This window comes from Balearica regulorum, chromosome 11 (assembly GCF_011004875.1).
Source record: "Balearica regulorum gibbericeps isolate bBalReg1 chromosome 11, bBalReg1.pri, whole genome shotgun sequence".
Taxonomy (NCBI): domain Eukaryota; kingdom Metazoa; phylum Chordata; class Aves; order Gruiformes; family Gruidae; genus Balearica; species Balearica regulorum.
In genome coordinates, this window is record NC_046194.1 from 2994143 (window position 1) to 3009845 (window position 15703).

General features: G+C 34.0%; 1 protein-coding gene across 1 annotated transcript in view; it reads left to right on the forward strand.

Annotated features, from left to right (window-relative positions):
* Window positions 1-15703, forward strand: part of LOC104643462 (connector enhancer of kinase suppressor of ras 2) — a 205289-nt gene that overhangs the window by 134712 nt on the left and 54874 nt on the right. The window contains exons 10-13 of the mRNA XM_075763063.1: window positions 1254-1400; window positions 9400-9533; window positions 10078-10283; window positions 15079-15164. Of these exons, the coding sequence (XP_075619178.1) occupies window positions 1254-1400; window positions 9400-9533; window positions 10078-10283; window positions 15079-15164 (573 nt within the window). The remainder of the gene's footprint in view (window positions 1-1253; window positions 1401-9399; window positions 9534-10077; window positions 10284-15078; window positions 15165-15703) is intronic.

Here is a 15703-nt window from a genome sequence, read left to right on the forward strand (position 1 = left end):
AATCTCTAGAAGTGAGTGTTAGCAAATTCTATAAGTATTGCAATATATTTCTGACTGTCGGTAGTAATCTGGTATTGCATAGGATACGTTTTTTGAGACTGTAATATTAAAGAAACTTCTCCAATAATAGCGTTACTCAGGAAGCAGGGCAAACCAACTGTAACAATCATTCACTATGAAGTGCTAAGTGATAGGACTTTCTTAGTTTATTCATCGCGAACAAGCTGATACATCAGTTGTGTGTAGGAAGGGCAAAAGGACTGCTGAATTGAGCCAAATTTATTCTCATATTGAAACTGGTACAATTCTGCTGATTTCAGTGGTGTAACTTGGAAGAAACATTCATTTAGACTTAGGAAAATGTAAATTTTTATGACTTTAATTTTCAGTTCTGAATTTACATATCTGACTGTTTTGATAGCCTTTTTTTGGTTGTTTTTTTCTTGTGTCCCTGTAGAAATCTGGATAGAAATTCAGCAGCACTTAAATGTGTAAGAAACTACTTTTATCATAAACATCTTTATATACTATCATTTATATTATTATTCAGTTTTAAAACCTCTTCAACCATTCAGGATAACAGGATAATGTAAATATTCATTAAAAAAAAAAATCCCATAAAAATACATTTTCTGTTTTCATGTATAAACAGTTAATGGTAAATTCATATTTAAATAATCAAGAAGATTAAAAAATGTCTCTAAGTAGCTTTTTGTGAGCAACACATATAAAATCCTTTCAGTACTAGTGATAGTCTTTTTTATGACTGTTTCCAATGTATAGTAACTTGAATTACTCAGCTTTATCCAGGGGCTCTATAGATAAATCAAGTAAATGATCATTTATCTTCAGTTGGGATCTTAAAGCTGTTACATATATGTTTCATATGTTGCTATAGCATAGTCTATCTTCCTCCTCAGTAGTGAATGTTTCAACTAAGGATACAGATTAAAATTATTTCATGACCACTAGTCCTTATCATTTGATTTAAAATGTACAGTTATCTCACAAATTATAGAAAGGGAGACAGTGTTCACTTATGCCTTATTTTGTCGAGAAACACAGCTAAAAAAAAAATCCAGCTTCAGTAGCATCGTTTCAGTCCAACAGAAGTAATCAGACACAGTTTATAAAAACTGCTTATGTTTGCAAAGAGCAGACTGTAATAGACCTTTCCAGTTAATAGAAGACTTCCTTCACATTTGAAGTTACACGGAAAGCTTTCAAAATTCAATTATGGAATTTTTCCTTAGGTTGGCTGGCAGTTAAAGAACCTAGTAAATGCATTGCGGGAAGACCCAAATGGAGTGATTTTAACCTTGAAAAAACGTCCTCAGAATACCCTGGTTTCTGCTCCTGCCCTTCTGAAGAATGTGAGGTGGAAGCCTCTTGCACTTCAGGTAAGAAGGCTGTTGCAACGCTTCTGCCATGGTAAATCCTTTATTCTATTCAAGAGAAAACACTAGAATTTTTCCTTCCAGTGAAAGGAACAGGAGCCTCTAAAAAGTCCCAAATTCCTTTGAAATTGGGTGCTGACATAAGTTTGTGTGGCAATAAGTTTGTTTTCCTCCATTTTTTGTGAAGTTGGGAGCCACAGTAATTCAAAGAGGAAAGAACATTTACAGATAGTGGTACTGAAGAACAAGGCAGCCTAAGGTTCAGTAGCTTGCTTGGGCAGAGGCAACATTGCCTCCCTGTTTCCATTATTTCATAGTCTGTCAAAACTACTTGTTTGAAATCAAGCGTATCAGACCTTTAAATTTTAGGAAAAGCGTGCTTCTGTTCCACATGTCTCATCAAGTCTGATTTTTTGGTAGCAATGCTAATAGAAACTCTGATATTTTCTGCATACTTATTCTTTGAAAACCTGTTGAGATAGATACATAAAAAATCAATTGTGAACATCACAGCTGGTTCTTCGTACAACATCAACATATGTAGTAGAAATTGACTCACCATAAAAAGACTGAACTCAAAATGTCATTATTAAAGGGAAGTTTTTTGAGTAAGTTACTGACTATACATGTTTATCTTTTATTGTAGGATGTTATATAGAATTAGTTTATGCACTTTCATAATGTAGAAGCTTCACAGAGTTGTTTTGTTTGGATCACATGATACACAAATGTGTTTCTGAATCATTTTTAAGTTAACAAAACAGAGCAAACCTTCAAGCCTACTGAGGCAAATTTCCTTCCTTCCTGGCACTTCTGCATCTTTCATTCCTCAAAGTACCTAAATCCTACACAGCTGCTTCACTTAAGGAGTGTGTGTCATCTGTGCAGCTCAGGAGTGCTGACACTTGGGTTTAGTGCCATCTTGCCTTCCCCTGTGACTGCCTCTGGGGGGAGGAAAGGGGCATTCTGACACCCAGAGGATTCAGAACTCTCCAGGTTTGTCTGTCGTAAGGGTGCAGGAATAACATTCTTTGCTCTAGCAAGATGATTGTGTATCTATTTGTGAACTTGATCTGAAGCGTCCAGGGGCAGCAAAACGGAAATTGCATTTGCAACAGGGCTTCCACAGAGATCATCTCTTTATATTAGTATGTTAAAGAATCATGATTCACAAGCAGCACTAGTTCTGGAAGTTTTGTCAGTGTAAAAACAATATGTGCTGTATACATGGCATGGTATTTTCTACACAGTATGCCAGCCTTTGTCATGGTAGCTACGTAAGTGAAGTGCACCAAGCTGCTTTGTAGAATTATCAACCATTTCTATTTTTGTGACGTGTCCTTGCCTGATGACCCAGAACACAAGATCCCCTGAGGATCAAAGGGTACTTTAAGTGTGTTTCTCTCGAGGATGTGTTTCTTCTATATTGGAGAATCGTGCAGTGAGAGATTTAAATAAAAATATAAATCCCTTTGAAAAATAAAAGTGTTGCTTCTTAACAGCAGATTTTGTAATAAGATGTTGAAAACCAACTTTAGATCTTCTATAGCATCTTTAGTTCTTCTGTAGTCTTCATGCCACAGAGGCAAGCTCAAATACTAGGACCTGGATACATTTCAGAATGCAGTTTTTTGTTTTGCCAATTTCCTACAGTTCTCACCTGGATCTAGTATTATTTATTGTTGCATTAATGACTTGGAACTAGCATGATTAAATTTCAAGATGATACCAAAGCTTGTGTTTCCTGGACAGCTGACATAACAGCTTGATGCTGCTGGAAAACAGTGATCTCACTTCCCTCTCCCTGTTCTTGGCTGCAGAATGTCCTCGCCTTTGTTTGACTTTGGCATTTTTTAGAGTCTCTAGATCAGTTTAATTTCTTGAATTGGTAAGAAGGCTTCTGGTTTTGTTTATTTGTTTTTCTGGAGTTTCCTACCACTAATGGATTAAATTGGCTCTCTCAGAACAGAGGCTATTGACAGACTTTCAGAAATAAGCAGAATACATTCAGCACAGACAGAAGGTTTTATGCTTAGACAGCAGTAACCAGCTGCATAAATGTAGGATATGGAATGGCCAGTTAAGCAACAATCTTAGAAAAAGATCTCGGTTAAAATAGATCAAAACTGAAAACAACTTGGCAAATGTCAGGCTGTCACAAAAAAAAGGATAACGTTTATGGATGTGTTGTATTTCATGGTGTGTTACATGTATGGATCCATATATATTGCTCTGTGTGTGGTGTTTGCCATGGTGCATTACATACACCCATATGAAACACATATGCATATATGTAATGAACCATGACAAATAACACATGCAGAGCAATTCTTCATCCTGATTTAGCATTGGTAAAAAACAAAACAAAAGCAGTACAAAATTAGGGAAGGAGCAAAAGAAGTAGGATTTAAGAACTTGAAATTCAGAGGCCAGAAATAATATTTGTTAACTCAGGTTGGTGCGCAGCAGGAATTTTTTAAATAAAAGTTGTCATGTTTTCTATTATTTCTTAAGGCACTTGTGTTATGAATACTTCTTTCCATTATAATTATGTTTAAAATTATACCACATAGTTAATTTATGACATATTAATGATACAGAATCTGTGAATCCTTATAAAATTTATTTCTTGGTCTCGTGGTATTCCTTTACTGTATATAGTTTCCCTTGATGCGTAATTAACCACAGCAGAATGTTAACATATGCTGAAGTTCTATGCTACAATTATCTTTCAGTGAGACAACATGTCAGTCATACTGTTTTCTCATTTTGTCTCTAGTTGGCATTGTGTGATATTAGAAGACTATTTTCGTTTTTAAACTCTGTGATTATCTTCCCACTCAATATAAAATGGTTCTTTCATCTGCAATGGCAGAGTGCTCTGTTTTTTATAAAAGTGAGTACACCGGCAAGTTCATTCAAATAAAATACAACATTTATTGTATTTTTTTCCTTTATTTGCAGAAATTTTTTAATTGGAATAATCCTTCCTTGGTACAACTACTTGATCCAGAAGAATTTTTTATTATTTAGCTTGAGATATAGAATCTGTCATGTGATATGAGTATTAAACCCTACATCAACAGTGACAGTGTTACAATAATTCTTAGGCATTAGAAAATACGTTATGCTCTGCAATTTTATACATATCTTTAGAATAATTCTAGCTGAGTAGCCCATTTCAGATTTTGAAAGCCATGTGAATTTGGAGAGATGTTGCTTTGTACAAAAGAGAAATTCTATAGCATTATGAGAACAGAGGCTTGTAGAGTGAAAAAAAGGAAAATAACAAGTTGGGGTATACCACTTCTTGTGTACCATTCATTTAGTTTGCAGTTATACCCCGTAGAATTGCTCAGATGAACTCTGCAATTATTGCTGCCTATTTACTTTACTATCTAAGTGAGAAATATCTTGGGCAAGGAAAGACTTGTAACACCTCAGACGAAGAAAATGCAGCAAGAAAGTTGTCTTCTGTTCTCTTAAATGTCTTGTATCTGAGGAGATGGTGAACAGTCATTTCCTTTTCATCTTAATGCCACTCATGCTTTTATTGACTTCTGACCTGTTCATGGGTATTTTATTGTATTCTCTTGCTCTGAGAGCAAAAATTATTATTTACATATCGGAAAAAGGTAGATATTTCAAGTTTCAAAAAAGTAAAAATCCACAAGACTTGTAAACACTGTGAGTGTACCTGCTGTTTTACAGCACAGCCATACTAATTTACCAATATGTAAGACAGGCTCAGCAATATTGAGACTTCTATTGTGAGTAGTATTTGTGTTGTTGAACATTTAATTTTTCTGAATAGCAGCTTATCCAATAAGCAATTAGTCATCTATATGAGTGGCATGAATGAATCTATTCTGACAAAAATTACACACTGTAGGAATTTATAGGGCGATGCAGTTAAAGCCCCATTTTCCCTTACCACAGGCAATCCATGTAGAAGACTGACGCCTGTGTGTTTTCTGTGAATTCACCCATCAGGGGAATTCTGGGGATTGAGTTTATTCCTTCAAGGGAGAAAGCAGAGACTCAGTACCCCATCCTTAATCTTCATACCCCCTCAAAAGGTAAGGGATGTCCATGTTCAAGCCCCTCGTGGCTGTACCAGCATCCTGCATCTTGTCCTGCTGATTTTTGCAGGATGCACTGGGGTCATATGTTTGTTTATTTTGAACAGTGCTTTTTACATAGATACTATATTTAATTGCCCCCAATATTTGTAAAACACACTCAGAATCACAGCAATGTTTTTGTTTCTGAAACAGTTTGAATTTTTTCTGTTTGGCGAACAATTGTTTATTTCTGATGAGTGTTGAATTTACCATTTATCTTTTGGTTTTAGTCTGGTATTTCAGCATTACTTGATCATTTTACTGGTAATTAGCTATTCTCATTAAAAACTTTGAATAACATACAGCAGACACCTAAAGTGTCACTTTTCAGAAGTCCTCTGTAAACAAATGTGTTTTCCTTGGGATTTTTTTCACCTGTGCCTGTATTTGCACACACATCTCATCAAACATTTATTTGTACACACACAGAGTCAGCATAATCACTTTAATTTTATTGGAATTGAGATCTAAGATTTAAAGAATTGACTATGTTTAATTAATAGTCTTGGCTGGGATGATATTCACTATTAAAATTATGGGTTTGGATTTGGTATATACTAATATATTTAGTATATTTATATATTGGTATATAAATATTAAATACTCTTATTAAACTAATGTTTTAATAAAAGATCCCTGTGCTATTTTGCTGATACCTAAAACCACTGAAATTTGATGTCTGCTATCACAGGCATTCTGGGGCTCAGAGTGAAGGTATAACATCTTTACTAACTTCACTCTGAGCTCCACATCATAGAAGAATTACGTTTGCTGGAATTATCTGAGTGATGATAGAGGAGGAGAAAGCAGGTGCTCTCTTCTCTTCATTAAAGACTCCCAGGAGAGATGAGTGGAAAAGGTTTCTTGTGAGCAACTAGCAGAATCATTCAATATGGTTTATTTGGATTGGGTGCATCCTTTGAGAAAGGGATAGAAACAGACGTTTTTCCAAAGACATAATGACTGGCAAAGTCTTGAAAGCATTGAAAACAGGTATTTTTCATAGAGAAGGTAGAGAACATAAGTAAAGCTGAGAGGGAGAAGGCAGGAGAGAGCTTGTCTGAGAGCAATCATGAAGCAGCGCATTTTCTTGAAAACTTAAACCCCTTCCTTATGCTTCAAGAGCACGCATTTCTGTAGACTCAGTGGATGAGCTCTTATGGTATGGCATTTGAAAAGCCAAGAAGATGACCTGCTGTTTCCTTGCGGGGGAAGCACTCTTGGACCATTATTTTTCAAACATGTTTATTGTGAAATTGAGAGATGGATGAATTACAGTAAGGTTAGAAAAACAAGAAGTTTAATGCTTGTCTTCAGAAAGAGAAAATGCAAGAGCCAGTGAATTAGAAGTCAGTCACTTAATATGCACAAACAGTTTGCGAGCACTTGGAAGATAACAGATGAGTAAAACCAACATGAATTTATTATGAAGAAATCATTAAACAGATTTAATGGTCAGCAGTAATAATAGCTATTAATGACTCACTATCAAACAAAGGAGGTTGTATCATTTTAGTATCAACAGATAGGTGATGCATGTGGGTTTGTTCCATGTTTTCCTGACAACCTGAAGGATCTGCTTACTAAATGTGCGTACACTGCTAAACCAAGTGGGCCTGCAAATGCAATGGAGTCTTGCCTAGTAATCAAAAATGAGTTTGGAAAACTAGGAAAAAGCTCTAAAAATGTAATGAAATGAAGGAGGGGCAAGTTTAAAGTATTCTACTTGGAAATAATCCATGGCAGTTTTAAAGAATGTAGCAATTGAATAATGTGGCAATAATTCCAAATAATGTGGAAATTCCAGTAAACAAAAAGCTGAATGTCATGTTGGAAGGAATTCGAATACCTGTCTGAGAAACATGAATAGGAATATAAAACATAAGTGAAATAATTCTTGTGCTTTATTCAGTATTAGTGCAATCTCAGCTGGGTACTGAGCACACCTGGTATACACTGGGTACACCTAGTCAAGTCATTAGTGCTTTAGAAAACAAGCCCTATAAGGGAAGAATTAGGGGGTTTTCTTGTGTTCTTGCAAAAAAAAAAAAAAGAGGAAACGGAGTATTCAGAATGTAAAAATAAATTAAAAAATTAAAGAAGAGTGAAAAGGAAAGTTCTCACTTTCTGGAATGGGTCGGACAAGAATTGAATTAAATTGAAGCAAAAAAGATTACAGTGCTATAAGGTTAGATTTTTTTTTTTAATCTATCAGGAATAACATGGCTATTGCCCCTTTTGGGGGCAAATTGAACAGTGATATTATTATGTCTCCCAGCTTCACTAACTTGTAACCTTGACGACTGCTGAATATATAACCATTGAAAAGAAATTGTTCACAAGAGACTTGGTATAGGTAATCTCTTTTCTTATTCTGAAATGGAGTTTCTGCTTGTCTTTCTGTGATGGTGATGATTTATGTTTTGACTCATGTGAAACTGCATCCAGCTGCAGGTAAGTGGGGGATTAATAGAATATCTTGTATTTAGTCTCTTTATTAATACTGCCACACCAAAACTGCAGAAATAATGGTAGCATTGTAAATGTAGTGGTTGATACTGTGCATGAGGTGGTAGGCACTAATTTGCAAAGATATGAGAAAGTAAGTAGTGAATGATTCTTGACTTTGGCAGTTGCTTCTTATCTCTTTGTATTGATAATACAAAAAACAAACAAACAAAAAAACCCACAATAAACCACCGAACCTAAAACATTTGATCAGAGTATAAGAGGCTTAACAGTAAGCATAGAAGAGTAGTATGATTTGGACCCCTATGCAGACTGATATTGTCATGAAAAAACATCCTTTTTTGGTATTTAGGATTGCTCATACTTGTTGAATCACATAAAAATAATTTCAGTGTTTAGAAGACAGAAAGCCTCGTATTTAGGAAAAGATTATAATTGGTCTTCATAAATTTCATCCAATTGCTAGGTCACTGTGTTTACCTTCCACCTGTAGAAAACTAATTGTATCTATTTAAGCACTTTTCTGTATTTTTCATACAAATAATTTAAACAATAATACTAAATAAAATTATTTTCTATTTCTTGAATATAAACACAGACTGTACCTTAGTTGAAAAATATTCTTTGTGTATATCTTTGTATCCTGCACAGAATATTTGGTTGTAATCCCTATAGCCATTGTCTTGCTTCCCTATGGTATTTGAATAAAAAAAGTTGTGTTTAACTTAATTTAAAAATTAAAAAAAAAATAAAATCAAAAAAGACCCCCATACTTTATTAATACTTTTCATATTTATGATACTCACATTTATTGATGTGGTTAACTTATATTTCATTGCTAGTCACCATAGAACCTATATTTGTATGGCCATGATACAAGCATCATGGCTATGGTTTCAATAAAAAATGAGAAATAATAGATGATTATGAATTCTGTTTTCTTTAAAAAATCTAGGTATTCTGTCATTGTTAACAATAAATCTTGTACTGAGACCAATGTTATGATTATAAAAACTTTCATTCAGTGCAAGTATTCCAGAGTTCTGTAATTAATTTCTGTATTAATGGTCTTTAATAGTGTATGTCCTTCCTCCCCATATAATTGATTTTCTGCATTGGCTGCATTCTGAGTCTGATTTTTCCATGAGATTGCTTTTAAATTTATTTCACTACTGGTCTTTTATCATTTTCTTTCGTAACTTTCTTTCATAACAAAGTGTCTTGAACTCTTTGGTAAACAGTGTTTCAGTAGGCATCTCTTTGGAAGAAACTTCAGTAATTTGAAAAAATGGCTAATCCAAAAAAAGAGGTCAAGATTCCTAACATTATGCACATTGACTTTGTTGTTACTTGTAGCACAGAAAACATTAATTTATTCTTCATGTGTTTGTTTCTTTGTTTTTTTATAGCCTGTAATTCCAACCAGTCCAACAAGCAGTTCTACAACACCAACAAGTACAATGGGCATATCCTCAAAAATGGAGAACTCAGCGCTCCAGGATGTTTTCATTCTGTCTCCTATGTCAGGACTTTATGGCCCCAGGTATTTAGGTCCTAATGAATTTGAGGTTTTGAAAAATAAAATTTTACACTTTAATTTCACTAGATTAATAAAAACAAGCAAACAAAAAAAACCCCACAGTCAAACTAAATATTTAGTATAATTAAGAGTTAGAGATACATTAAGCAGCATATAATTATTTTAAGAAACTTAACTTTCACTTAGCTAGATACAAGTTGAGCAAAACCTGATTTTAGTCCTAAAGCAAGAAAGCATTTGGGAAGTCTTTAATCATTTAGTTCTGTTTACTTTTATGTGACCATTTGTATCTTATTCTAAAGCATACATTTCTGCAAGGGAAACCCTTGCCTTCTCATGTTCCACCAGTTCTTGTGCTCCCTTTCAAATGCTAAAAAACTCCTGAATAACTATGTCTATATTACAGTTAAAATGGCACCTAATTATCATTTCATTAATTTACATTTGTTGAATCACTTTTATTAAAGTTTGGGAGAGCAAGTTGTATGCTTTAGCTTTATCATAAGATAGTTAATTTCTCCATAATCTTCTGGTTTGCTGGTTTTAGGGATGAAATTGGAATAATGTCTTGTGATGACATCAGCAAATTTGGAAAGTCTGGAATGAAAGGCTCTGAGTCTCCAAGCTATTTTCTGGAGCATGAAAGTGGGAAATACTACACCTTAATTGAAGGTGAAGGCCACCCTGTGGGCTCTGAGTATGAGAGAAGCAGAGCTACAGGAGTGCGGAGAAGAGAAAAAACACCCACTCATGGTAGGTGTGATTTCTTTAACGTCTTTCAATTGATCGGATTTACAAATTGCACTATTAACACTGTAACACCCCCAAATATCTGTCATTCTTTGTTAGACCATGACCTGTTGACTCTGAACACTAGACAAAAGTTTATATGAAGGAATAATTAATATAATTACAAGGTAATATACAGGATCAGGAATGTGTAAGTTATTTATAGATTTGTTCTGCAGTGTATACTTAAAATTTGGAAAGATACTTAAGTTCATATTCTTTGGATAGCTAGCATCTTGATTTATTCAATTTCATGCACAAGCGCTTGGAGATTGTTCTAGTTGCAATGTTCTGGACTGTTAAACTTCAATGGAGGGCCTGAAAAGATACTTACTTGTGGTATGAAAGTATCCATAAGATGTAGGGCCCTCCAAAATTCAGTGCTGTATTAAATGGATACGATTACACGAGTAGTATCCTACAATGCATTTGATAATACTAGAAATATATTTCAAAATCTTAGAACAGTGACTTCTTAAATATTTTAGATGTTGTTAAAACAATACTCTGACTTTACATAGAAATTTCATGGGTATGTAAATCTGTATGGGCATACAGGTATACAAACATGTACGTGAGTATAAGTGTATAAAATGCATTGCTGAAAATGGATTGTCAGAATTTTTTTTTGTTTATCTGTTAAAACTGATTGGCTTGGTGTTTGGTGAATTTTAGAAGAATACTACTGAAATACAGCAGTGTGTTCTCCATATATTTGCAGTGGTTTTATTTTCAAGGCAGTAAAGTTTGCAAAGTTTACAGGCTTAAGATTAAAGTTTCATTTTAAAAACTGCGACTATATCTAATTTTGAAAACGGCATTATTTCTGAGCCTGAGAAAGCAATGACTCACCCTTCTGATCATAGCATTCTGTGCAGGTAGGTTCTATCTTTTGAGATATATATATATTTATATGTGTGCATATATATATTTCATGCCATCAATAAGTCCTTCATTCACCTACTCTGAGACCAAGGTTTTTGTCCTTTCTTTCATTTTGTTAAAATAGTTCTTAAATATTTTGTCTTTGACATCTAGGAAAGGGAAAACCCCTCACAAGCTCAGAGTAGTAAAGAAAAATGTGTCTGTGAAGAACACAGGTAATAAAAACACGCTGCAGTTCAATGGAGATGATACCAAAGGCACTTATAGTGGAAGATCCAATAACAGCTGAAATAGAATGCAGTTGGGGAAAAAAAAGAAAAATCTTTAGCACTCCAGGCACTGATGCTGTTGCTCTGTCATAGAACTGGTTACTCTAGTGCAGGATGTGATACTGTGGATGATATTAAATATAGTTTCCCATTCTGCTTTCAGTTGTTAGTACTTAGACGACGCAGCTTTCTCTTCCCTGTTCTCACACTGACGCGTTCTTACCACCATAAATGTTAGAAGAGCGGGCAACTGATGGCCTCAGATGCCAAAACAGATTTTGATGGTTAAGATGTACAAGTATTTTCCTTTGTCAATTAACGTTTGCTGAGTTTTTTTTATTATATGCGAGATATCTATAGTGTAGTTTACATGACTTACCTGGCTTCAGGTTTCAATTGCATTACCTTTTGGCTAAGATCAGCTAATGAGTGACAGTTAAGTAACTTCACCTACTGTTTTGAGAGCTGAGAGGGTAGAATTCAAGTCTGAAAATATGACAACTGCAAGGATATTTCAAATTATGTCAAGCTGCAGTGATAGCTCACTGCAGCTAGAGTGATAATTCATCATAGCTAGACTGTCCCAAGGACATCACACTTTCCAAGCATGGTTCTGTTTTTGTCATTCTAATAGTTTGAAAGCAATCTTAGCTTATGTTTATCAAGTAAACAGAACTTTTGTCCTGGTTTTGTATTTTGAAAACTGCAGCTGGATTTATAATAGAAAATGGCAAAATATCAGTTGTAAAATGGACAGGATCATGTATATACACACACTACCTTTTCAGCATAGGGAAATTTTAATAAATCTTTGTTACATGTATGATATTTTAGTAACTTGTACAGCCGTATATTTAATGCTTGAAAGAGCTGTAACACTGAAGATTAGGATTCCATCTTAAGTCTAGTAATATTCAGTCTTGATCTCCCTGATAAGTGACATCTTTTTAAAATAAAATTACAATGAAAGCTAAATCTTAACTGTGATTAAAATTGGAGCCAGATGGATGTATTTGGCTTGCTTTCATAAATTCATGCTGCATGATGACTTAAAATGTTGGGCTCTGTGCCTGATCACAGTAATATGCAAGATTTTTCTTGTATTCATGGTGGACAGTTCTGATTTTCTGTAACTTTGAAAATCAAGAAGGAATTTGATTTTAAAGTCTGAGGAATATGCCTTTGTTTCAAAAACAATTGTTAAACCAGAATTCTTTTAAACTACAGTTTAAATTAATCTGTCAATTAACAGACTTTGAAATCCAAATTTTATTCTAGTGTAGTAGAATGTTTTGTGCTTCTGGGCTTAAAGGTGTATATTTGAACCATCAAAGTGACAGTAATGTCTTTTGGTGGAAAGACAGGATTTACGGCAGATCCAGTAAATATGTATCTGATGCTGGAACCGGATAGCCAAGGGCAAAGTAAGAAAAATAAAACTTCTGAAGTCTTTCGTGGTTGAGCAGATGCTTTCATTATTGCTAGGACTCATACAAACCACAGTTCAGAAATTCCTGCCATGGACTTACCAGAATTAAAGCGATTATTAGAAACTAGTATTTCTTGTAGCTGGTAGGTGGAAGGATGAGGCAGATGAGATCCTCAGTATTGATAATATATGCAAAATCTAAGGAGGCAAATACAAAGTCCATTTTCTCAAACCACTTGTGTTAAGCTTGTATTTATCATTGCTGCAGTGCATTTTTTTTTTAACTAAGCATTATACTCTAATATTAGTATGACTCTAACACGCTATGGTATTTAGAGTTCTTGCGGCAATGCGTATCAAATCTCTTCTGTTTATGTGTTAGAGGCAAAACCATCATAAGTAAGTTGTTGGGTTTTTTCTTTCAATTTGGACTGGTATACTTGTACATAGTCACTTTCTACTCCCCAGAAAAATATCCAAGTTGTAATGTTAAAACAGTTTATAGGTTGCATTTGTTTGGGAAAGAACTTAGAAGTAAAATAAGCAGTATGCAAAATCACTGGTTCTTTCTTTGGTTTGTGTGTTTGCTGTCCTAGATTTCTATTTTTGATGTCGATCGTGCTGTGGCATCTGGCATTTGCCTTACAAATCTCTTCAGATCTTCAGACCTTTCTTCTCTTTACAGAAATACTGCTAAGTTTTATTATGTTTAAATTTATTATGATTTATTATTTTATTATGTATTAATTTGTTATGTGCATTCTTATTTTCATGGTTTTGTTCTTAATTTATAAACTTTACTTCTTTTTCATTCTTTTCCATTTTACTGATTCTTCCTTTTGGTGGATTTGCTGGGGTTTGGTTTTTTTTCCTTAATATTGTTCTTCTAAGACCAAATTTGAGATTAGGAGTTCAATAATACCTTTGTAGTTAAAAGTAGTTTTAACTGTTAGGCAGACAGGGAAACTACATGTATTTTCCATACAATTAGTTATACACTAACTTTTATGGTATGAGCAAAAGTATAATATGGGAAAATCTCAGTACTCCAGGTATATGTTACCCCTTTAATTTTCAGCAAATCATGTTATCCTGAAGCATACTTGTTATGTATGTTTGTTCTTAAATCCTCCTAACATTTTAGTAGGTAAAAAGTTGTATTTTGGAAAAATGGTGAATAAAAAAAAAAAAAAATTAGCATACAAATAATCCACAGAAAATACCTTGTCACTCTATTCAACGTGGGGAAACTGATAATGAAAAAGAAACTCTTGTTCACATTTAAATGCTATAATTATCCTAGAAACAGAACAGTAGCAAACTACTTTTAAAAAAATTTACTCGAATGCTAAAGCAGCACACTAAATTTAATCAGCTGGCATACAGAAAAAGGAATCTTTGGCTTTATGGGTCAGACAGAACTTAACCCATAATCTAGAGGGCGTGTTTCTGTGGTTTGTGATAGTAAAGCACACTGGCAAGGCCAAAGTGCTAATGCTTTATAGTCAGTTTTGTAGTATTCCTGGTTTAATGGCCTGCTATCAGCGTTCTACTGATACCATAGTAAGGAATGAATAATGCACGTTAATATCTTACAGCCATAATGCCATAAAATCATATTAATTAAAATCCTAATGTCTGAATCTTCTTTTTTGTTGTTACCAAACTGCACTCCATGTTTTCATTTTAAGGCATTTGAAATTAATGTTCCTTGAAACTGAGATCCCCTCATTACTCACCATGTGATTTTCCAGGTCAGATAGGTTTTACTGTTTAACTGATAAACATGTAATGTTGTAACTGTATTAGTAATCTGCTTACTTTTACTAAAGCATACGAGTCCATTTAAAAACTGCTTCTTTCTTTATTCCAAAACTTTTATTTAATGAGTGAGCAAGTTTTCATAGAACAGTTTAAAAATAAATTTATTATCTGCTGTACAAGTAATTTCACCAAAGTCAGTGGTACTTTCCTTCAGAGCAGTATAATGAAGAGGAGAATCTGGCATATGTAATGTTTAATTGATTGCGAATGCTACAATTTAATAATGTATAGGTGTGGGATAAAAAAGATTGCTCTGAAGGGTCATGTCATGTCTCCGAAAGCATTACTTACTCTACAGCCTTCTATTTTTAATCTTCAAAAATTATATGGGGTTATCTTGAATTGTTTCCAGGAGACTTAAGGCCTGTTTCTATGCCTGCTGAGTACAGCTGGATAGGGGAGTCAAAAGAACAAAACATGTACAAGAGGGGAAGCAGAGGTGAGTATTTTATTTTTTTTTCTCTGCTGTTCTGCAAGATTTTTTTTCTTTGTTGCTTAAGAACTATGAAGATATCACAGGAACAAAATCTCTTTTTCTTGAGTGCCACAGAGAATATAAAAGAGCCTGTTTAGTATCTGGGGTTTTATGTTTCTATTTCTGAAAATTAAAATTTTGTAGTAGGAGGAGGGATTTACTCTAATTCTAGTATAAAGAAAGATAAACATCAAGGCAAAAAAGACTTATAAGATTCAGATATATGTTAATAGTAATCAATTATTAATCTTTACAGTTCTAGAAAACAATAAGTGATGTTATAGATGTAAGGTAGTGTCCTTTAAGACACTTTTTCATTAGTATGAATGAATATTTGAAACCAATTTGAATCAGCAATTGTACTGTTCAGAGCAGCAGTCCTAATCAGATGAATTTCCATTGATTCCAGTGGGAATTATGAACTTTGGAAGAGGCATGGTGATAGCAAAGTTCCTTTTTTCCTTTTTTTCTCTGCTAAAAGGCAATTATATCATTCAAAAGA